Below are 26,389 nucleotides of genomic sequence, written 5' to 3' on the forward strand. Positions count from 1 at the left end.
AGTTTTATCTCGCGTCTTCCATTATAAGTAGAATTTCAAGACCTAAACCGACAGCAAAATGTAGCGTATATAAAATATACAAAAAGCATAAAGATGCTTTTTTAGTATGAGAATAATAATTCTGATGTTTTCATCTTTGTTAGTGTTAGTTACTGCAGTGCAAGAACTGAGAAGGACGTTAGAGTTAGTCCAAACAATGCTTGGTGTGTATGTGTAAATAGATGGTTTTCCATGGTTGTAAAAAGGAACACGTTCAAAAAACACAAACAGTTGAAAAATTAAAAAAAAAGGCACGCGAGGGCAGCCGACTCGTTTCAATAAGAGGCGCAAATTGGTTACAGTTCCATCCCCAAACCAATAGTAGCTTTCAAACAAGTCTAGGCTTGGTAAAATTGGTTAAGATACATTCGAGAAAATTAGGCGAAGGGAAAAATCTCTGAACAGTGCAGACACAGACATCAAATAATATCAAAAAATACGTATACTTATTTAGAATATATAGAAAAGCTTGTATCAAGTTTTGGAACAGTAATAATATAATATTATACATTATTAGTATATTATATTATATATATTATTAGAAGCAAAACGTATCGAAAGCCTATTGTGCTCAATCACCAAAAACTATTCCACTTTTATATGTGTCGGTTTTACTTCATCTGCTTCTTCATCTGTGTGAAGATTCGTTCAACTCTAGCGGCCAGTTTTTGGCGCGCAATCCCTGGTATTGAGTTTCATCTTGACGTTTGGATCCAAGCAAGCCATGTCAGACTTAAAAATTTTCGCAGGGCGGTTTGAAGAAGTCTGCGCACTTGAAATCAACTTTCTAAGTTCGGTTATCAGAGCAGTGGTCCAGACAATGATAAAAGTCTGTAGGTACTAATACATGTCAGTAAAACCTTCGAAAACTCGCAAAATATTAATAAAAAAGCAAAGGTCATGGAAATATCAGCAGTTCTCATAAGAAATCTGCAAATTTGCAGATAAATTTATAGATTTGGCTTTCCTGTTAGGAACTGAACTAGTAATAAGGACATGTTCGGGAGCGTTTCAGATATGACAGATATAGGGTAACGGCTCTCTATTTCATCTGAGCTCCTAATTCCATCTCATCACTTCATCTCATTACTTTAAACATGAATCACATGTTTCAACGTAACTGAACCAAAGTGTGAAATATATAAAAATGTTTATATAAGCTTTCGTCACACTTTCCCATTACAAAAATGGTTTAAAATCCTTCAGCGATAGTTTTTTTCACTGAAAAATAGACTCACTTTCCAATTTCGGAAACATTTGCGTCTCAAGTTTTACAGTTCGTCATGTTTCTGAATATTTACTTATTGATTCGTCGCAAAACGTGATCACTATTTTACATAATTACACCACTATTCGATGTTGTATGACTTCATAATTAGTAATGTTCACTTTTCATTTGTTTTATCAACGGTTGAAAACTTCTAAAATTACCCGCTAGACAATAAAAATCTTCAAAACTATGAGATGAAAGTTTGCACTTAATTCACTTGATTGCACTTTGTTTTCATCTCATTTCGTATCGCAAGATTGCCAAGTTTTCTCATGATGCTATGAAATTTTTTTTTCTTTTTTAGATTACCATCAGCAAGTGTTTTTGATATCCGTCACATTGGTTTAATTATATTTTTGATATTTATAGTTCAATAAAACTGTTTCGGCTTCGAATATTAGTAGAAAGTGCGTGTTAAATACCACTGAAATTACCAGCACAGACTAACAGACAGACCACTCAAACCAGATTCTTCCATCATTTTAATGGCCATTTCAAATATTCCTTTAGTTGGGACAGTACTCGCATATGTCATGATGGCGCCACGTTACCCTATCAAAAACATCCTGTCTGTCATTTAGACTGTGTTTATTTTTTTTATTTACCAACAGAGTTGCCATTCATACAGAATTACCTGTAATGTATTGATTTGTATACGTCCATGCAAATTTCATGCAGGATACAGATTTAATACATATTGCCAAAACTATATACAGAATTGTGCCTACTTCTCATCCTCCAACGCAATACAAAATCGAACTTGTTTTGTTACAATATTTACTTGCTTCTGGTCTTCCGCCACTTAATTTCAGGTGAAAACTACCAACACAATAAAAAAATAGTCTAGATGAACAACGTTGAGTCAATTAAAAGGTTACCTTCCAACATCGCGAAAATGTTAAATATATTATCAACGTAATCCAAAAATTTATTGTGACGATTAATTTTCAAATATTATGATGAAATTAGGCATCCCTGCAAGCAGCTGATCGGTGTTGACAAAACGAGGGGAAACCAACTAGTAAAAAAAAATTTCAGAACACAAGGGTTGTACCGATAGTAAATAGTTCGCGCAGTACAATATAGGTGGAACTAGTGCATCACGAAAAATTATTTTTATAAGAATTTACTCATACTGTCATGTCTGTTACCAGTATGACCAATCTAGTAGCACTGGTTTCATTCCAATATGTGTCAACATAACGCTGTTAAGTGTGTGTGTGTTTTATCGGCTGTGGATCTGATATTTTTATATTTTCAAAAGGAGCAATCCAGATTGAACTTTCAATAAAATTTTAAATGTAAAACGAAAGGAAACGAAAACGACCGAATAATTTTCGACTTTCTAAACTGGTTCTAAAAATATTGTTTGTTGTCTCACATTTAGAATTGGGTCCTTTTAAGAAGAATTCTAATATTTTGGATCTGAGAGTGTGATAGTGCATCATTTTGTTTCGATTGCTATCGCAATTTGCTACTTAGTAGGATGAATATAGGACCAAAGATAAGATGGATAAAAATCCATTGAGATGAAATTAGGAACAGAGTAGTGAATATTTCAGAAGTGTTTTCCGCTGGTTTTTGAAGATAAGTTTAATTTCTAAGAAATGTGAATCGATTCTCAATATGGAGCAAGGCAAATTAAGTAGAAATATGAAATAATCATAGTGATTTTAGTGGCTAAATCAGGTTTTTTAGGTAACGTCCTCACAAATGAGATGGAATAGGGAGCAGTTACCCTATTAAAAAGTTTATAAAATTTAAAATTATCAATATATTTCAATTCATTGTCATAATACTTTATTATTGATTTGCAATCATTTAAGCACATTTGATTGGTCGTCATTCACACCACTTAGCTTTTATTTGTTTCGTCTTTGCCTTATCAGTACATTAGCAGTTTATAATATACAAAAATGGAAGAACAAATGTTCATGGTGAAGAGCGAAGTGGAAGGTTCAGTACGCAATTCGATGAAATTGTTTCTGTGGTGAATCATAGAATGATACCTGATCACCGGTTGACGATAAGTACTCTAGCTGATGAATTTCATAACCTTAGATGCACTACAGTCAGAGCTGCAATTTGTCAGTCACGTCGAATGACTGTGATAAACTGACTGAAATCATCATTAACTGTAATCTGTACTGTAGAAGTGACTGTCAAATGAGATACACGATAGTTCTATGACCAAGTAGAATTATACTCAATCAAAGACATGCGACTTTTTTTTGTTTTTTCTCTCATTCTTTTATATCATGTTGAGGAGAAAAAATAAAAGAGAGTACTAATAAAAACATAAATTGATAAAGTTCATTATTTTTTGCAAAAAGTCATCGGCTTTAATGTTAATTGGAGTAAATATAAACATAGGTCACTTTTTATACTGCCCGTCAAGCAGTAACAGAAGAAATGAAGATAATGTCAAATGCTTCTGCCATTAATAATTGCAAGCGTCCTCACGAGTGGAATACCGAGAGAATTTTGGACTTGACATCCCGGCTCTCAGACACTCCATACAGGATGATTTTTAAAGCCTGGTTGGCAACAGTCCAATAACATAAGCTATCCAATCTTTATCGTACAATGTGGCTAGTTGATAGTGACAGATATCAGTTCTGACTACAGTCTAAACACTGTTGAAAACTGGTTCAACTTACTGGCGACGAGGTTCTCAGCAGTTGTACCGGTACAAGAATGCAAGGAAGCGGTCAGCGATTATGTGGTAAAATGTAATCTATTTGTAGAAATCTAAATGTTATAATCAAACCTATTTCATATGATTTTGTTCAACAAAGAAATAGCATTACTTCCCGAATTACTTGGATTAAATAAAATCAAAACCATTACTTCAATTAAATAAAGTCAAACTTGACTTGAGTATTCCAACAATTTCAATACAAAGTACAATAGTTGCTCAGGTTTCGCCAAGCAGCCAGATCGAAATCCGATTCGCTTGTATATTTTTCACTACTTCATTGTACCGATCATAATTGCATAAAATCAAATTACATCCCCCAATCAAAGGTGTTAATCTTTTTATAAAAAATAGAAAAAAAAACATGAAGAGAAAATGTTAACCATTACCATACCGAATGAAGGCAGTGATTGGGAATGGTTTGCTATTGCATTTGCCTTCTGGCCACAGTTGCTTTGCGAATCAGAGAACCCATATATATTTTACTTGCTAGTCGAAGGCAGTCTAGCAGGTATCCGACGGCAACGTATAATTATTATAATAAAATAATTTCCAGTGTTTTCCAGCGATTCGATTCAATATTTTCGTTCTGTGTCTCACCGCGAAGCATTGTAACTGACTGGAACAACTCCCCCTTCCTTTCGGAGTTGGCAAAGTTTATTCGAATGTGTCGAACAGTACCAGACCGACTGACGACCATAAAACTCGGTGGGAAGAGGTTGAATCTGAGAGCACTGTGTTGACGGGGTATCTAACCTTTTTTTTCTCTGGTCAAGTGCCATAAAACACAAAAGGATACAATTAAAATAATTTGTACGATGAATTTACATTCAGTATGGTTCATTTCGTGTGGAAAGGATGGAGTCCTATTCTGAACATGTTTGTCCCAATCGTAACTTATAACGACGACAACATGATCGTTTTAGGTGTCGCCTTTGTCGGTCAAACTGTCCAAGTGGTTAATTACAAGCAGTGCAACAACAGGCGATTGATCAATTAAACATTACTACAAGTACGACAGTACGACTTCAGAACGGTCCTCGGGGCAAACCTAGTCGTGGCGATTAAAATTATTATTTCCATTTAATTATACTTGTCACCTCGGTTGGGAATTGAACCTATTTTGGTGAACCTTGCCTTCCTTATCTGTGCTAGGAATTATTTCACGACCACTGGATTTATTGGAAGTCACATTATTGGGGTGTGATATCAGTTCAGAAACCGATAAGGCGTTTTATTGCTGCCCGTCATTGCTTGAAGCAGTTTTCCTGGTCAAAGTTCAGTCTACCATAGTACCGGGTCAGTCTATTCCTTACACAGTTTCCATTTAATTATGATAGCATTAAAAGCTTTCCCCAATTAAATGTATCCGTGAAAATTCTGCTATACTTTTAGGATCCTATTTCCAGATTAGAGATGGTAATTTCACGCAAGTGACTGGAGTCGCTTCCAATTGCGCCAGCTCTTTTTTGGAAAGCACTAATTTTTGCCGTCGAAAGTTGTTGCCGTTATTTTACAGCTACAAGTTACGATTTATGTCACCTCTTAGCATTCGAATTTCAATGGGATATATTAGACACGCAAGTTTCTTGTAGGCGCTGTACCTTTTGGCAATATACGACACGTGTTGGATCCATCATATGAGTGTTATGGTTTGTTAAATTTAATGTTATGTTATGTGTTTTAATTGTTTATTATAAAGGTGTAGGTTTTTACTTTTTTACGGAAAATTGTACAATTTAAAAAAAATGTTATTGTATTACTGAATCTCGTGGTTACCCTTTTCCTTGGGGGAGCGAATTAAGGGGGACAATGGTTCACTATTCACGTCCTTGTCCATTGGTTCAGTGTCACTGCTGTTAGTGGAATTATCATGGCGCTTTTCCCTATCTTATTGTTGTTAGTTGTCCTGACGTTGGGTTCGTTTAAAGCTGTAGAAGATGTACCTTGTTGTACATTAGTTGTAGATGATGGTTTCGTCGATGAGAGTGTTGTATTGTTTTAGATGACTGTTGCAGATTTACTGGTGTCAATGCGTTAAAACTGTTTGAAATGTATTGAGATCTGTTTCAAAGTATTAATAATGAAAACTGAAAGAGAACACAATTAATTTATGTTTATTTTGTAAATGATATTTCAGTTATCATGACTGGTGTACCTTTCATCCATTACTTACTTACTTTACTTTAATGGTGCGCATCCCGTTTTCGGAACATGACCGAACGAGTTGTAGCTTTCCAGAATACTAGATCTTCAGCCGCCGCTTTGTAATCCCGCTGTGTGTGCATCCTCTTCGATTGCGCACAGCCAGCGAGTGCGAGGTCTACCCCGCAGTCGACGACCTCTCTCAGGTTCATTCCTTTTTCGTTTTTCTTGGCGTTTATTTATTTTATTTCGGTATGCCGCCTTACCAGGGCTTCGATACCTAGTCTTATGATGGGGCTGCCACCTTTGTTATAGCTAACGAGACACCACATTTCATCTTCAGCCGTCCGGTCCGGGTCAGACGCTGTTTTGAGCCGCCGCTGACATGGGGAAATATACGTTTCATCTATTATCTTGAACCAATTCGAATGTTTACATTGAAAGCCACTCGCTCAATTGTAAGAGATATTTTATTTCAAGAGATCAGCTGATTGGAAAAGAAACGAATGAACAACTGAATGCTACCCGTTCTGTACGTCAGCGAAGATTGTGTGTTAGAATGTGAAGTTTACTGCAGTAGAGTGATCGTCAATGTGTGCCACATTCATTTTTAATTGAATTGAATGAAGTTTTACAGCACTGACTGTGGTTGTTTGGGTACGGTAGAGAGAACGTACCGTGGTTCTGAAGTGTAGATGACTTCTTGTTTAGTTTCTCGCCAACCTTCCGTAGTGAACATCTTTCTAACTATATTTACATGTAGCCAGCTGATGATCGTAGGTGGCAATTGATGTACATGGAAATCATGCGCCCTGATCGAAAATTTAGAAGGTATTGCTTTCTCCAAGTTCATGCGTAACAAACGTACATCAATGAGTATACATTTAACAGTTTTTATCGACTTTAAGGACTCGGTATGAATGCGGAGGAAGATTTGCTTTAGTTTAACAACATTTCTTTGACATTGAACTTTAAGAAAAAATCCATATCTTTAGAACAATTTATGAAATGTGGAGAATAATTTAATTTCAGTGCATTACAACGCATTCAATGGTAAATATCATGTTGAATTTGTTAGAATTTAGTATGTAATTTCGGAAACCGATTTTTTTATGCCAGATGTCTTGGAAATGCGTTACGTCGAGATTATCAGAAATAATATTATTTGCAAAAAATAGCTTGTGACTTGTGTGAAAACACTTTTCGATCTCGGAAATACGTACAGTGGAGTCTTATTCAACGCGGATTCCTTCTTCCCAGTATCTCATGTTGCCGGATCCCTCATTTTGCATTTATTGCTGCAGGAAATACTCATTTTGTAGCATTTGATTTTGGATTTTGAAACGAGTAAAATCATCATTTTTTGGACTCTTCAAACTTCTTTCGACTTAGTTTTTCAGAGCTTTTAGGGAGTATCGATAAACCGGAACTCACCATCTTGTATTAAAAACAGATTATTATGTTCGTTTTATTTTACCCCAGTTCTGATCTCCAAATAAACTAATTTCAGTTAAACTATTTCACGATCTCCAGTTCTAGGAATAGTCATTAAAAACTAGCAAATGAAACTCTCTCCGATTTTCCAAAGTTATTCGAACCGATTTCCACCAGATTTAAATAAAAGATCCTGCAGAACGTTGAATTGATCACCGCATCGTCATTCGTTTATTTTCTCCACTTCTCGAAATTTGTTCGAATATCTTTTTTTCGATGATCACTGGAATTCATTCTTCGCAACGCATTCTTCATACAACTATGGTACTAATACAGATGAAACCTCTTAATTTATTTGCTTCGAAGACAGCTCGAACGATAATCGCGAATTGAGATTTGACGATTATCACTGCATGAATATTCGTTCCTCCTTCACTTATAGTCATTCGGGGGTTTGTTTTATGTGAATATCAACTGTAAAGAATAAGCCATCATGCGAGTAGCGAAGCAGCGTCGGCTTCGTTCGCACTTGATTGTATGAACAAGCCCGAATATCAGAAACGAACGTAAGAACTGAAACTGTTTCAACTTGTAGTTCTCGTTACTTGATGGCAAAACATCGTAGTATTTATTGCCTTTCTCATATAGAAAGGTTATGCAATCACTGTGAAAACCGACTTTTGAACCGAGGCCCGGAGGGCCGAGTGTCATATACCATTCGACTCAGTTCGTCGAGTACGCAAAATGTCTGTGTGTGTATGTGTGTGTGTGTGTATGTGCGTCTGTGTGTATGTAACGTTTTTTTGCACTAACTTTTCTCGGAGATGGCTGAACCGATTTTAACAAACTTAGATTCAAATGAAAGGTCTTGAGGTCCCATAAAAAATTCCTGAATATTATTTGGATCCGATTTCCGGTTCGGGAGTTATGGGGCAAAATGTGCAAAAAAAAGAAAATATGTTTTCTAACTTTTCTCATAGATGGCGCGACCGATTTTCTCAAACTCAGGTTCAAATGAAAGGTCCTGTGGTACCCTGCGTAATTCCTGAATTTCATGCGGATCCGACTTGCGGATCTGGAAATATAGGGTAAAGTGGGTTAAAATTGTATACCATCTCTGAAAATGGGGAAAAATCTTAAACAATTTTCTAAATCGACCTCAAATCTTTTCCAATTGATAGTTTTTATCAGTAGACGGTCAAACAAACCGATTTCGGTTATTCTTTTAAGAATCGAAGAAAATTATTGTGAAGAATACCACAGTATTATATACGATAGTATGATTGATATGAGAAAGGCATCATTACACCACTAGGTGGATTAAAACAGGTTTTTTTTTGACGTGAAAACATCTTACTTTACTATGAGTGCACCTTTTCAAAATTAACCCTGTGGAAAAATGGATAGAATTTAATCGTGAATATTTCGAATTGTACTGAACGCCAAAGGCTTAGTTCTTTCTTCAGGCTATCATAAATGTGATCAATTTATGATAAAGTTTTGAATAGTGGAGATAACCATAAATATCTAAAAAATTATGCTTTCTCAAACTTTTGAAAATAATGAGGAAAATTCATCACACTTGCTTGCCTGTCTCGAACCCACGACGACGGCTTTGAGAGAGTCATGCACATCTCATTCTTGATACTCAACTGAACGAGTATAAAAGATAAACCATAATCTAAAAGCGATCATTTCTTCTTGTGCTTTGAGCGGAACTGGACGACGATAAGGACCTCAAACGCCTCAAACGTTCAGGTCGCGCTCTGCTCACGGACGTCGTGGCGAGCAGTCGCCTTCAACCAGAAACAACAAATTATCAGCAATCGCATTCAGCTTCTTGATACTGGATCAGGATGGATTCTGAATTTAATATCAGCTTTCGAATCTAGTTTCAGACTTCAGTTTCACAATTCAGTCCAGATTCAGAATTTAAAACTATGACTGTGAATCTGAATTCTATTTTAGAATTCAGGGTTAGTTTCTTGACTAGATTTTAGAGCTGAATTTAGATCCTTAAGGCTAGGCTCTTCTGGACAATTAAAAAAAATCGCAAAATTAATTTGCTAGAAAATACTTTTAAGAATGATATATAATTAGTCTCAAGTGTGTACGTGATCGTGAAATGGGTGAAAAAAATAGGGAAACGGTGCGTGACGATTAGTCGCGAATAAAAGCTTTGTTCCACTTTCTCTCAAAACAACATTTTTTTCAACTGGGTGTCATTCGTATTTAAAAACTATTGCACGTATCAAAACAAATCAATCGGCACTTTACTTGTTAGGTGTCTTTCTATGGTCGAAACCATAACCAAAAATATTAATGGTCATTTAAAAATGTTATTAACAATTAAAAGTGCAAAAAAAGGATCGATAATCGAAAAATGGCCGCCATTTTGTTTTTTCTCGGTGGACATTTTTTATTATAGTTCCGCCAATTAGATACATAAGATGAAATTGCTTTGCTTTTGGCTTTCTAATGATTGGTTTCCAAGAAATGATGACACCCACCAGCAAATAGAACGAGTTTGAACAGTTGTTTTCAGAACCGAAAAACTAGAAATCTGTACAAAATAATACTGTCCTTTCATCTGTGAAAAATTAGTAATTTAAAGTATACTTTTTAAATATTGTTTAAACAATAAGTAGAATTTAAAAAAAAACGTTTTGTTGGAAGTGCCTGGCCTTAACTATTATTCGGAATCCGCATCCAAAATTCTGTTTTAGGGTTTAAACTTTCAAATTCATGAATAAAATTCAGGATACGTATCTTACATCTGGACTCTGGAACTAAATGTTAGATCTGAACATCGAACCTGAACTGACTTCTGTAACCGAATTCAATTCCTGAATTCTGTTTCAGTAATCAATTCCTAGATTTAGTTTCAAAATTCATTTCCAGAATTCAGAATCTGCATTGGAACTAAATTCGGAACCTGGATTCTGGAAATGTGTTCAGTTCCATAACTCTAGAACTAGATCCATGACCTGAATTCTAGATCTGGATTCCGAATCTGAATTTTGCAACTGAATTCGGAGACTGTCCCGAATTGAGTTCTTGAATCCAATTCCAAGATTTTGTTATGGTCCAGAATGTTGGTGTAGATAAATGATAGCGAAAAGTACTCAACAGTTTTAAACATCGTATAAATTTCGCAAATCGGTTCATTTTAGAACCATAAATAAAATCCAAAAGGATTGTGCGAAGTTTTTTTTTGTATAATAAAACTTTTATTCTGGCCTTTTTGCGTAAAAGCTGGCTTACATTTTTTGTTACTTAAATTTTTTTTTGCTATTGGATCTCGTTGTCACCCTTTTTCGGGGGGGAGATGAGTTTCCATTTCCATCCAACGAGGATCGGGGGTCACTTCGTCTGCGGCTTATCTCATCATCCATTGCTTCATCGTCGGTGTTGTGTGTGATTTCCGTTTTCTTTTCGTTTTCCTTGTTGATCGTAGCCTTGGGCTCGTTGGGATTTGCTGTAGATGTGCCTTGTTGTACATTGGTTGCAGTTGCTGGTTGGTTGGAGGGTAAGTTGTTAACTGCAGCTGGTGTACTTTGTTCTATAGGGGATACTGATGGTTTCGTTGAAGGGGATGCTTCATTGTTGTTGGTGGCTGTCACAGGTGTACTGGGGTTGCTTGGGGTTGGTGTGAAGGAAGCACCGTTGTCCTTGGGTGTAGTTGTCTCCTTGTCCAGTTTATCACATGGCTTACCGTAGTGAATAGCTTTTTGGAAATATTGACATGTGGCCATCTGATTGTCATAGGTAACAAGTGATTTGCACGGAATTCTTGTATCTTGACCAAAAATCACATAAGAAGGTATAGGCTTCTTCAAGTGTATGCGCAATAAACGTACGCCATTTAGAATGCCGGGGAAAAAAATCTTCCACTTTTCTTTTTCGATAGAGAGAATCTCTCCGTATTGGGACATAGTATTGCGAACATAGGAATCGGTGACGCTTGAGGGAAGATCATGCACACGCACTTCTATAGCGCTATCCTCCATATATACTGGAATATTGTACTTAATGTTCTCGTGCTCCACATAGTGCACATTGTTATTGTCTTTAGCGAATTGAATTGCATCCAACTCTTTATAAAACTGGATGTAAACAACATTAACTTATTACATTGAAGTAAATGCACACGTTTAATGTCAAGATGCATTTGCTCCTTAAGCAAACCTTCAAGTTGTCGTATCGAAGGTCAAATTTTGCACTGCCTGAAGTCAACAACAATTGTATTCTTTCGTGTCGGCGGTAGCTTTTGTTCGTTTGGTTCACTCATGTCGAGGTCGTTCTATTGTTCACTACACAAAACTGTACTTGGTATCTTCTGTCCCGAACGTGAGCGGTTTTGTTATATCGACTGACTTGGATGAGATGTACGAGCGAACTGATTGTGCGAAGTTTTCCTCTACTGATTATCTAAATTTGAAACAAACTGTATTTGATTGTCAATAATCCTTACTTAAATATAGATCCTCCGTTACATTTTTGGAAGCGAAACAGTACAAGTTGCTAAATTCACACAATCTATTAATACGAATGATAATATATATTCGGAAGTGTGGAAGAAGCACGCGCAATTTTCTCAGGGATGGCTTACCCGATTTCAACCAGCTTAGGCTCGTTTGAAAGCTATTGTTAGGCTATTGATCAAGTTCGAAGTTCAAATGGCTGTAACTTTTGTTTCCGGAGATATGATTATATAAGTGACGTAACCGACAAAACGCGTTGTTTTTTTACTATGTAATTTTCTCAGAGATGTCTGAACCGATTTTATCAAGCTTAGGCCCGTTTGAAAGCTATTATTGAGTCATTCATCAGGTTTGAATATCAAATGACTGCGATGAGTATGATTAATGGTCGATAAAATTGTGTACACGAATCTTTTCGTGTCATTTTGCCGAAATCCAAATTTATCATTTAACTTAAAATATCGTACAAATAAAACGATTAAATTGTGGCTCTTCATCGAGTTATTTATTTGCTTTTATACCTCATCTCATAAACGCACCTACATGAACGAAGCCAAAATTACGTTGGCTGAATTGGCTGCCGATCATCCGTCGGAAGTATTGGCCTCTTGCATACAAATCCTATAACTGCCTTGTCGACCTGGCCTATTCAGAGCTTTCCTGAATATTGCATTCTAAGGATTAAATTTCAATTCCATGGTGTAATGCCAATTTGAAAACAACGTCAATTATCTGGCAAGATATCTCAAAGCTATATCATATCGAGTGTGCTAACATCAGCTTTGATGCGAAAAAGTAATTGTTTCACGTGTTAGACTTTAAAAAAATTATCAAATATAAAATCTGATATCACGATTTACACTCTTCGTAGAAGGTTGAATGTCATACTAATTACAATTTTAAAGCACATTTCGTTCTGGTAACATTGTTACGGAAATAAGAAGCATATTTATAGCTGCAATTTTCCAAACGAACCAACGGGACAAATTTAATGGAGTAGGCAAACCATCAAGCGGCCTTACTCGCAGTAACCACGCGATAAGGCTCGGTATTTATGATTGCTTTTCCCCGAAATCCACTAGCGGCCGGTGTACGAGAGGCGATGAATGATTACTCGCACGCTTGTTGGAAAATTTGTCGTTGCAAACCATAATTGAAAAGTGTCGAAACTGTACGATTAGCGTCTTTTGTACTGGCAAAACGGTCACGAACTGCAGATCCGCTTAGTGTATAGCGTGAGCTACGACCAGGATCCGGTCATAAATTTAACGGTTCATTTTTCTTCCAATCTCGTTTCAGCAAGTTGCCACCCCGACGGTAGTGAAGAAAATTCTACGTTTCAAACAGGAAAATCCGGGCATGTTTGCGTGGGAAATTCGCGACCAACTACTCGCCCAACGGATATGTGATCCCAACACGATACCGTCGGTTAGTTCCGTCAATCGGATACTCCGAAATGGTGGTCTCTGGACGGATGATATGACGTCAAATGGTGAGTTTCCAATTCTGATACAAGTACTCATTAGAGAGTAATTTGATTTTTTCGTCTTTAGCTGACTTTGAAATTGAAAGTTAACAAAGCGACAACCATTAAAGAATTCTAATTATATTTGCATAATTAATCATTTTTGTTGAGCTGTGGGGTGCTGGGAGCGGTATCGTGTCCAAAAGACTGTAATCTTCCGAGTGCACATTAGTGTCATCAGGTTGCAGTTTTTGCGTATTTTTTTCTGTCTCCTTTGGTTAGGTCAGTCAAAAAGGACGACTTCTCGTCGAGTCAGGCGCGATTCCAGCGACATGACCACACAAGTCTCACTTTGTCCGAAGGGGGCTGGATGTAGGATGTAATGAGTAATTGCACTCATATGTCTTACTTACACGTGCCTACCTGTGTCTGCTCTCCCAGCAACCCGACAAGATAATGAACATGTTTGCAGAAGCATATTTGCTCATTGTGTTGAGCATACACTTTCGGTACTGAGACCACGAGCTATTATCATCATCATGCCGGAGCCACCTTTAGGAGGCCAAACGGTGCAACTGGAGGGTAATTGTACAATCTGTTAATTGCTTTCCCGGCTGTAGAACGGAGCCGATGATTGGGAGTCACAAAAAATGAAAACTACTTCACACAGCAGGTCGTTTCCGTTCTTCCTGTTCATGCACCCGTTGCAGAGAATTCGACTTTGGCAGGATCAAAAAGGAAGAAAAGCTGATGATGGTGTGAAAAGAAGGTGCGAAATCGGCGTTCACAAGTCTTTCATCTTCGAGATATGTTATGCAAATTTTTGATTAATGGCTCACAAACATTAACAGAAGTTTTACGAAACAGGTGATGAAAAATCGGGGCATGTCTGAGTTTGCTATTTTTTGTTCCTTTAGTGGAGTAGTGTTTAGTACTAATGAATTACAAATGTGAGCGGATTGAAATTATTTCAGTCCGAGCCGAGGTGCCGAGATATCTGAGCTGACTTCCTGTTTCGATCCAGACTCTACACTTGCAACCTTTAATTTACAAATTTTGCTACTTCAAATTACTTCAAATCGTTTTTAATTCAGAAACCTATATTTGTACACAATTGTTGTTCAACAAAAATTTTTAGAAAATCGATTGGACACTCTAAACCAATCTTATACTGAAAAGAAGTTGGATGTTTTTCCAAGAATTAGAATTATAGGTTGTTTTTGAAAAAATAGAATAATAAAGAACATTTGATGTTATGTGATTTAGGGGATAACTATATTTTGTGCTAAGGGCTGATTTTAGTTATACACTGATGAGTCTAATGTCGTTTTTTCATTGAAACCACTCGTGGAGTGTTTTGCTCGATTTGGACACTTTTCGTGCATTCAGAAAAGGTGCATTATTTTTCAATGATTTGCACCGCACGTTTAAAATTCAGTTTCGGAAAAATTCGCGGGAAACTATTTTGCACCCGTTTCAGCGCGAAAAACTGGCAACGAGCAAGGCAAAACTGATTTCAACCAAACGACATAAGGTTGCAGATCAGAGTGCAAGCGTCACACGAAGCGTCAAGACGCGCGTGCGAGTTAGTTCCATTTCATCAAAGCAAACCTGTCAGACTAAACGCGATGCGGTAGAAGTGCATCTCATGAAAACGCTTCGTATCGCTTCACAAATTGCGTTCTCTCTGACAGCCAGATATGTAGGTAAAACTTTCAAATATCTTCAGGCAGGGTTGATAATGTCTGTAAACTCGAAAAAAAATCTGCGGACTTGAGTTCTCTATACAATAAACAGATGTACGGAATCGGTTAAACGAGAAAAAATAGTAAAGGCCGTGGCGTTATTTGAAAGTGTGTAAAGTTTGACGAACGTCTGCGAAAAGCATTATTTTCAAAAGTCTGCAGACCTGGCATCTCTGCTGGCAGTAATCTATCACTCAAAACAATAATCATGTTATAGTTACGTGAAAAGTTATGTGAATATTTTCCACCCTACTTTTCACGTAGGTTTTGATGGACTGGCATTTAAAAGCTATTTAATGCATAATCCAGTAAAAGCTACGTGTTTCATAGGTAAAATGTAGTGTACTGTTTACATCACATTTACTTATCAGTTCATATCAAATTTAGGTACCAGAGAATTACTATTTTATAAATTGGTTGAACTCAAAAGGGAAATATTTCAGATTTTTATATAAATCTAAGAAATGAGAAGTACAATGAAAAATAAATCATTTATTTCAGAAAATTAGCATAGAATTTCAATGGCTGAAAATAAAAAGCAACTAATAACGTCGTGAGATCTCGAATCGACAAGCCTCCAGAAATTGTTTTTGTTGTCACTGCCATCCAACCGAAGCCAAAGTCGAGATCCAAGAACTCCCACAACACTACCGATGCAGGTTGAGGTCCAGTGTCTCTAGCTTCATACCGATTTTGAACTTGTTTTTTGGTGGGCCAACAGCCTTTTTGAAGCATTCGGCAGGAGCGGGCACATTTCCGGACTCACGCAGGCAGTCGAACACATGGAAACTTCCACGTCACGTAAAATATTCAATTTGACATTTGAAATCATTTTACGTGATTTTTCAAGTGAATCGAACGTGAATTTTTATTTGACTGTAAAGTTACTGGCACACTCAAAAAAATCCACACGTTAACCTTATGTGAAAAAACACGTAGATTCCAAAAATGGCTTTGCCATCGGAGTTTACGTGATCTTCTTAACAACCAGCGGATCATGATTGAATATGAAATGAACCATATGTCAGAATTATTGCTGTTGTCAAATATATTTTATGTGTCACGCACTTACTTGAATTAATTTTGTCATGTTCATTTTGTGCTCGCAATATGGCGTCAGTTGAAAAACCTAGAACAAATAACATAGGCCAAATCCCTTTTAACCTTTTTTTTTAGGGTAAATAATTGCTCATTGATTTTATCGACAGTTATGAAGTCTAGCTAATTTTTATTATACTTTCAGATCTAATATTAGTACCAAGCAGAAGTATAATTTATAAGCGAATGTACCATTTAATGAGTTTACTAAATGGCTCTGCGAATCCAATCCTCAACAACTTATTTGCATGACCTATTGGTATTACGCGAATTCTGTTCTCCAAAAATACGAAACTGAAACACAGTTCAATTTTGTTTTTTTTTCTACAGCGGAGGCAATACCTCTAGATTGTGTTCCAGCACATCAATCACATCTTGAACTACTAGTTCCAGCTGAATGCATTCCTTAAAGGGAACTATGTTTGCTTCAGTTTAGCTGCTCCGGAAAAAGGATTTAGAACAATTCATTCTGTATTTTTGATATTTTTCGCAAGTGATTCAACAGAAACGAATTTAAAAGTAAAATTTTCAGAATACCTGCTTGCGAACAAAATTTATCGCAATGTTATGTCCAACAGACTATGTAATCTATTAGTTTTTAATACCAATATACATTATTAAGATTCAATATAGAACTTTATAGTAACAATTACATGAAAATAATGTGACTATTAAGTAAAAGTCTGTTAAAAAGTAAGTTCAGATGAAATAAATTTTACAGCACAATTTAAATGAGCTTTGTATAAATTTCACAAAAGTATTCTATAGAATCTACGAAAAAAGTGACGTAGATATTACGTGATACAATTGTGGACTAAGAGTTCATTAGTTCATTCTGTGCTATCTTTACTTCACATAAGTATTACAAGAAAAGTTCTATGGATAAAAATCACATACGTTTTCACGTAGCATTGAAGTGACAATTTTTCTGAGTGCAGAGTGCAAATGTCGAGACGCGCGAGCGAGCTACACGGAATCACAAAACTACCTATCTTTGAGTACTTTACACCCTAAGACACGTGACAACTGGCTTCTTATTCTTCCTTCCGAATCATCCTTCTCGTCATTTTCGCCCTGTAGAATAAATACCAACGTATCGGCTACAGTGTAGCCATATTTACAGATTTTTTAATAACTTTATGCTAAGAAAAAACTATTTATTAAATTTAATTTTTTAGACTCGGTTTTTGATTTGAAATAAACATGAGAAATGTGTTGGTGATTGCATTTTATTATTATATATTAATGCTTAAAAACAATTAATTGAGCTTTGATGACAAAACACGAATTATCTCATATTGAACGCAAAATTGAATCCATTGTTGACGTATTACCGGATCTTTTGAAAACCGGAAAAAGTCAAGTTTGGATAGAAATGCACAGTGTGACCACATTGTGAAACACAACAGCTCATTCTTCTCGTAAAACTAAACACACTTTCGAGTTTACACTAATTTAACAAATCTTTTTTGGTTACACTTTAATTCACCAAAAAGAAAAACGGCTTGATGCTGATTTTAATTACACAGTGCTGCCACTATAAACATTCATTACAAATGAGTTTGGAAAAAAGTGAAATATCCTCTGAAAATTTTCATTTTCATTGGTGAGCTAAAATTATACATTTTTATTAACTTGTTTTCTGATTTTCTTTATACTTGGCATCATTGCTCGTGTACCCTGCAAAAGTTTTTTCTTTTCTCAATGCGCGGGTAGCAACATCAAAATCAGCCAATCAGAAACTGGTCCATTTTGGAACAAAAGCAGCCCCCCCAGTTGTCAGGTCTTGTCTTAGTTTACACCTATTGTCGGGGATGGAGCGAGCAAATGGAAAAAATATAAAATCTTGGACCTTAGACTTTAGACGTTGCCGTTCTTGAGATTTTTTGAAATGTTATTTAAAGAACTCAGGTTTATGTAGAATTTTACCATTGTTTTTGAAATCGATGCTACTCTAGTTTAAGAGTAGCATCGATTGTACCAAAATGGTGTCTAAGTAGATGTTTTAGGAAATCAAATGAGTGCTTAAAAAATGTATAAAAAACTTTGTATAATACATATGAATATAAACGAACTTTATAAATTGAATGTACAAAATCGCATCTTTGAAATTTTTTGCAATATTTTTATTTTAAACATGATGCTAGAAGCAATTTAGTATTATTTTTGGAAGTGATTTTTTAGAATTTAAAATGTTGCCGATAAAACGATTTCGAGGCATTGAAAAATCGTTAAATTCTTTATGTTGAATAGTTATACAAACAATAAAATGCATAACAGTTCAACACGAATTGTTATGTACTGTCGAGTCGGAGACGAAAAATAAACTTTATAAATAAAATATTTGTTCAAAGCTGAGGAGTAATAAATTTGCTTATAATGAACTAGGAGTAATCATTTTCGAGATATCTAGACATGAAATTCATAGTACATAGATTTTTGATGAATTGTTCAATATTATCAAGTTATTGGTATTTGCCGATTAAATTTAGAATATGTGTGTTTGTAGACTTCGTAAAACGATGTATTTTTATGTCTAAATAAAATAACATGAAGGGCAAATTTATAGCTCTTGAGTTGGAGAATAGTGGAGAATATTTTACAACAAGAAGTTTCGCAAATACCAATAAATTGTTTCAGTAGAAACTTCATCAATTTAAAGAAGCACTTATCAATTTCACGTCGAATGTTGTGTTTAATGTTAGGTTCAATAAAAAAAATATAGCAATAAAAAAGATGAATATATGCGATGTTCGCTTCTATAATCCCACTGTTTCGTGTATCCCGAGATACAACTCATACATCGAATTAATTCACCCGTATCTTACCGTTATACGAGCGATGATCAAACAATTGATCAAGTGCGCCTTCTTGAAGGGTTATTATCACCATCGATGATAGGCAGAGATCAGTGCATGACTACCTACGATCGAAAGGACATCGCGTCCTATTTTACTGTGTTCTAGTTTAAGTTCAAATGTTTTAATATAAGTTGAAAGTTTAATATAAATTTACAGTAAATAAGTTTACGGTCTGCATGAAATAAATGTGTGTTAATACAAGCATGTTGTATTAAATTGCGAACTGTGAGTACAGCATCGCTCGCGTGCAGCGGCAGCTGGGTGTCATCGCTGCGATCGAGCAAACAATAGGTACGGCGCGAAGCATTTGTTGGTTGCCTGCCGGACAATTTGTCCATATCTCTCCTCGGCTATCGACATGGTCCTTCGAACCGGATAGACGTCAATAGGAATCATCCGTCTACCCGGCATATGCTTTTCGCATAACTCAAAATAGTATGGCGGACGCGCCATTGTAGAATAACAAGTACAAGGCATTCATAATGCCTCACTAAGGACTAAACTTCTTCTTCATCACGAGTCGCACTAAGAGCAATTTACATTAATTTGGGCTCACCATTCCTTTCGATCGAGCACACCATTTGTCGGCCATTTTGAAGGTTCTGGGCGTTTCGGAAGACGGATCTAATTCTTAAAAAACAACAGTTTATTCAAGGCATCCATTGGCCTCAATCAGGTAATTGAGGTTCCATTTTAACTATTTATTGTTTCGGTCTACGCGGTCTTTCGCTTGTAGGTGATTGTGCAACGAAATGTCGGCGATAGAACGCAAACTGCGTTCACTGAAAAATCGAAAACGCAGCATAATCACATCATTTACGGAAATCACTTCTTTCGTCACAAATTATCAAGAAGAGCGAGACACTGTAGAGGTATCGGTCCGGCTAGAAAATTTTGTTGCATTGTGGAATGAATTCAACCAGGTACAGGGCGAGTTAGAAGGCACGGAAGAAAACGAGGAAATCCTAGAAGCCTACTTGAAGGAACGTACAGAATTTGAAAAGGCGTACTATCGCGTTAAAGGCAAGCTTCTACTGTACAGCAAACCCAGCATGAACTCTCAAAACCCTCAACGATCGATGCCAGAACCAACCCATCAAATACCCCATGTTAAATTGCCCGACGTAAGATTACCCGTGTTTAGTGGAGACTTTGAAACATGGTTGAATTTTCATGATCTGTTCATATCACTTGTTCATTCCTCTACACACTTATCTACAATACAGAAGTTTTACTATTTGCGCTCTTCATTAACTGGTGAGGCGCTCAAACTAATACAAACAATTCCCATATGCAATGAACAATACCCAGTTGCGTGGAAAATGCTTGAGGAGCACTTTTCCAATCCTCGTCGTCTGAAGCGTACTTACTTGCAGTCTTTATTTGACTTTCCCTGCATGAAACGAGAAGCATCATTGGAGTTGCATTCCTTAATTGAAAAATTCGAGGCGAACGTAAAAATTCTGAAGCAGCTGGGCGAACGTACGGAACATTGGGATGTGTTGCTCATTCATTTTCTGAGCACTCGTTTGGATACAATTACAAGGCGAGATTGGGAGGAATATGCCGAGATGAATCAAACGACGAAATTCAGTCAGTTGATAGAATTTCTTCAACGTCGAGTCAATGTTCTGCAAACGGTGGTTCTCAAATCTGGAGACACGCTGTCACAAATAGTCACAAAAAAACTAACTTCACAACGCACTGGTTACCATGGAACTATACAAGGAAACATGCGTAATTGTCCAGTTTGTAGTGGATCGCATTCCATCTATCAATGTGAGACGTTTTCGCAGTATACAGCACATGAAAGGGAGCAGTTCGTTCGTCGCAACCAATTATGCAGAAACTGTTTACGCCGTGGACATATGGCGAGGGCTTGTTCCTCTGAAGGTAGCTGCCGCAAATGCCGCGGACGTCATCATACCCAATTATGCCCATCCCAAGGAATGGAAGGCAGTAGCCAAACAGCAACTATCACACCACAGCTCAACCAGTCGGATGCATCAAAACTTCCAAACCATCCTATTGGAGTTTCATCAACACCAGCTACTCATACAGGTGTGGTTAGCTGCAATGCAAGTAGTAATTTAAGAAACAGGATTCTGTTAGCAACAGCTATAATCATCCTTGTTGACGACAAGGGAAGCGAGTATCCAGTTAGAGCACTACTAGATTCGGGAAGTGAATGCTGCTTTGCTAGCGAAAGCATTTGTCAGCGAATGAGCGTTCGTCGAAGTAGGGTTGATCTCCCTATTGCAGGTATAGGACAATCATCTACATCAGTACAGTTTAAATTTAGATCGACGATAAAGTCCCGAATTTCAACATATTGCGATGTGATAGATTTGTTCGTGCTTCCCAAGGTGACAGTCGATCTACCGTCTCTAGCTATTGATGCCTCTAAATGGGTCATTCCGTCTGGAATTCAACTGGCGGATCCTTCCTTTTATGAACCAGGGACAGTTGACGTTGTGTTAGGTGCAGAAGTATTCTTCGATCTCTTCACTGTGGCAGGTCGAATTCCATTGGGTGAGACTTTGCCATGCCTTATAAATTCAGTCTTTGGCTGGGTCGTCACCGGAAGGATGGAAATTGTCGTCAATCATTCCCCCGTAGCTTGTAACGTTGCTACTCTGTCAGATATACATCGTGCAATGGAAAAATTTTGGATCATTGAAGATGACGCATCGCCAGCATACTCAATACAGGAAACGCTTTGCGAAAATCACTTTCGAGACACTGTTTCCCGCGACATCGATGGTCGATATTGCGTTCGTCTTCCACTGAAATGCGAAGAACTGAGCAAATTGGGAGATAATAAACAAACAGCATTTCATCGATTTCGTCTCATCGAGCGTCGATTAGGTCGCGATGCTAGGCTTGCTAGTCAATATCGCGAATTTATGGAGGAGTACATACGGCTCGGGCATATGAAGCGCATTAGTCCAGTACAAGCAGAAACAAAACCATCATTCTTCTTACCACACCATCCTGTAATTCGAGAAGCAAGCAGTACGACCAAGCTTCGGGTCGTGTTTGATGCATCATGCAAGAGTGAAACAGGACTATCACTTAACGACGTCATGCTAGTAGGACCAATTATTCAAGAAGATTTGCGTTCCATTATCATGCGATCTCGTATACATCCGATAATGCTGGTTGCAGATGTTGCAAAAATGTTTCGGCAAGTTCGACTGCATGAGGAAGATACGCCGTTACAAAGAATTTTCTGGCGTTCGTCACCGGCTGAATCAATCGAAATTTATGAGTTGAAAACGGTAACCTACGGAACCGCTGCTGCTCCGTACCTAGCAACACGAGTCCTTCAACAGCTGGCGAAGGATGAACAACTGAAGTATCCTATCGCAGCCAAAGCCACGTGTGAGGATTTTTATGTGGACGACTTTCTCTCAGGTGGAAAAAACGTCGAAGAGGCCATTGAACTGCGTACTCAAATGGAAGCAATGTTTGGTTCAGCTGGATTACAGCTTCGAAAGTGGGCCAGTAATTCTTTGGGCGCACTAGAAGGTATACCAGAAGATAATCGAGCGCTGAAACAGACTGTCGAGTTTAGCAAGGATCAGACCATTAAATCACTTGGATTACATTGGGAACCACAAGCAGATTGTCTGAAATATTATTTTGAAACGCCTTGCTTTGATTCTTCTACAGCTATTACCAAACGTACTACACTCTCCTGCATAGCGAAATTGTTCGACCCACTAGGTTTAGTGAGTCCGGTAATAGTAATTGCAAAAATCTTCATGCAGGCACTGTGGAGCTTGAAGAACGAAAACAGTAAATTGATCGATTGGGATCAAGAACTTCCAGAAAATATGAAAAATAAGTGGATCTCATATTGCTCTCAGTTACCCCTATTACTAGAACTACGCATCGAAAGGCTGATTGTACTTCCCAACACAACTATCTTCGAACTTCATATTTTTTCAGACGCTTCCGAGCTCGCATATGGCTCTTGTGCCTACATTCGTTCGATGAATGCAGCAGGAGAGATAAAAATAGCACTTCTAACATCGCGATCTCGAGTAGCACCTATTAAACAGCAGTCCATCCCACGTCTTGAGCTCTGTGGGGCTCTGCTATCTGCAGAATTGTACGAGAAGATTTCGAAGTCGTTGCGTACTACAGTGAGAACATATTTCTGGGTAGACTCAACAACAGTCCTAAGTTGGTTGAAATCTCCTCCATCGACGTGGTCAACGTTTGTCGCTAACCGAGTGTCGAAGATTCAGCATGCCACACAGAACTGCGAATGGAATCACGTAGCAGGAGCGGAAAATCCAGCGGATATCGTTTCCAGAGGGCTTCCGGCAGATGATAACTTGAAGTGTGAACTTTGGTGGCAAGGATCGCCGTGGCTTAAGAAGCATAAGGAATTTTGGCCTGTTCAAATCTTTGAAAGAGTAGACAGTTCAGATACTATGAACGAGGCGCGAAGATCCATGTTGGCAGCAACTTCTCTGTCAGTTTCATTCATTGAAGAGTATACCTCTCGATTTTCGGATTATCAGCGTCTTCTTCGTACAACAGCTTATTGTCAGCGTTTCGCTAAAAACCTTCGATCGGAAAAGAAGGAACGAATGTTTTCAACCCTCACGACATCGGAAATCAGAGACGCAGAGCTAACACTCGTTCGGCTGGTTCAACGGGATAGTTTCCCTGCAGAATGGAAGTCATTGCAGGAAACACAGACAGTAGCTTCAAATTCTCGTCTCCGTTGGTTTCATCCGATAATAGGAACAGATAACGTTATTCGTATCGGTGGGCGGCTGGATCGCGCCACCGTTTCGTTCGATTCCAAACATCAGATCCTGCTGCCAGGATCTCACCAATTCTCCAAGCTATTAATTTGTTGCTACCATCAACGTTTGCTGCACGCAGCTGTGCAGCTCTTGACAAACACCATTAGGCTTCGATTCTGGATTCTAGGAGGTCGTAGTGTAGTGCGTCGTATTATACACGCATGTGTAACCTGTTTTCGAGCCAAGCCGAAGTTAGTCGAGCAATTTATGTCCGAGCTTCCGTCTTCAAGAGTAACCGCATCAAGACCGTTCTCCACAGTTGGAATTGATTTTTGGGGACCTATACATCTCAAACCTAGACACCGACGTGATGCACCACCGAAGGCATATGTTGCAGTGTTTGTCTGCTTCTCCACGAAAGCCACTCATTTAGAGCTAGTCGTTGACCTTACTACAGTCAAGTTTCTGCAAGCCTTTCGTCGCTTCGTTTCAAGAAGAGGGTTATGTTCTGATGTTTGGACTGATAACGGAAGGAATTTCGTCGGTGCAGCCAACGACATCCGACGGTTGATTCGTGCGAAGGAATTTAAACATAGTATGGCCCGAGAATGTTCTGACTGCGGAATACGTTGGCATTTCAACCCTCCAAGAGGCTCTCACTTTGGCGGCCTCTGGGAGGCAGCCATAAACTCGGCTCAAAAACATTTTGTCCGAGTGCTGGGTGACAGGAAACTCGACTTTGACGATATGGAGACACTTTTAACGCAGATTGAATGTTGCCTTAATTCACGTCCTCTTACAAAACTTTACGAAGATCCATCAGATCTGCAGGCTCTAACACCTGGGCATTTTTTAATCGGAACTGCGCTCAATTCTGTTCCTGACAACAACTACGACTCAATTCCGTTTAATAGGCTACATCAATGGCAGCAAATTCAAAAAATTCTGCAAGACATCTGGAAGCGATGGCACGTTGAGTATCTTGCAACACTCCAACCACGCACAAAATGGTACAAACCACCTGTGAAACTACAAATCGATCAACTTGTCATTATTCTAGAAGAGAACCTTCCACCGATGCGTTGGCCAATGGCGCGTGTCCGTGAACTGCATCCTGGTAAAGACGGCGTTGTTCGCGTTGTGACACTCCAGACTGCAAATGGCATCATCACACGTCCCGCTGCAAAGATTTGCATTCTCCCGATCGAGACAACTGAATCAACATCATCAATGAAGACATCATGCTAACGCTCAAGCTAATTCATCATAGTCAACTACGACGGTTTCTGCGAGGCAGATCAACACTTCGATGTTTCCGAGGAACGGATCAACATAGCGTCAACCTACAACCACACGTCTTTCAACGGAAATCGACTAAATGTTCAAGGCCCTCCAAATATAGAGTCCACGCGGGATGAGCTACAGGAAGGCCATAGTCCACGATAAATTTACCATAACGAAGATGGATCCATACAACGTCAATAATCGGTTCAGAGATTGTTATTTCTGCGGGGGCAATATGTTCGCTTCTATAATCCCACTGTTTCGTGTATCCCGAGATACAACTCATACATCGAATTAATTCACCCGTATCTTACCGTTATACGAGCGATGATCAAACAATTGATCAAGTGCGCCTTCTTGAAGGGTTATTATCACCATCGATGATAGGCAGAGATCAGTGCATGACTACCTACGATCGAAAGGACATCGCGTCCTATTTTACTGTGTTCTAGTTTAAGTTCAAATGTTTTAATATAAGTTGAAAGTTTAATATAAATTTACAATAAATAAGTTTACGGTCTGCATGAAATAAATGTGTGTTAATACAAGCATGTTGTATTAAATTGCGAACTGTGAGTACAGCATCGCTCGCGTGCAGCGGCAGCTGGGTGTCATCGCTGCGATCGAGCAAACAATAGGTACGGCGCGAAGCATTTGTTGGTTGCCTGCCGGACAATTTCTCCATATCTCTCCTCGGCTATCGACATGCGATATTTTTAGAAATGGGAAAGTTTTACTATTCTTGAAAAATCTTAGATTTTTTTAACAGTATACAATTTTTAGAGCTCTCACCTGATTTCCTATTACATTTTCTCAAACAACATTTTGCTTATAATTATAGTTTTTGAACTACAATGATATTAAGAAAGTCCATACCAAAATACATGACTTCTTTTCAAAAGTAAGTCTTGAGTTAATTCTGTCTCTCCATCCGACCAGTTTCATCAAAATCTGACAACTTGTTACCCATTTTTGAAATAACTTATAAGTCACGGTTAGGGCCCATAGTGCAATAGCCGCAACTTTCCTTGCAGAAGAGCTCCTGACAGACCGTCATCGATGACAAGCTGTTAACTGTGCCTCTATAAGAGATGCATTTA

General features: G+C 37.9%; 1 protein-coding gene across 1 annotated transcript in view; it reads left to right on the plus strand.

The window, feature by feature from the left end:
* LOC131430654 (paired box pox-neuro protein) overlaps positions 1-26,389 on the plus strand; it is a 132,783-nt gene that overhangs the window by 100,802 nt on the left and 5,592 nt on the right. Inside the window, exon 5 of the mRNA XM_058595778.1 lies at positions 13,370-13,562. Coding sequence (XP_058451761.1) covers positions 13,370-13,562 — 193 coding nt within the window. The remainder of the gene's footprint in view (positions 1-13,369; positions 13,563-26,389) is intronic.

This window comes from Malaya genurostris, chromosome 2, assembly GCF_030247185.1.
Source record: "Malaya genurostris strain Urasoe2022 chromosome 2, Malgen_1.1, whole genome shotgun sequence".
In the NCBI taxonomy this organism is placed as follows: Eukaryota; Metazoa; Arthropoda; class Insecta; order Diptera; family Culicidae; genus Malaya; species Malaya genurostris.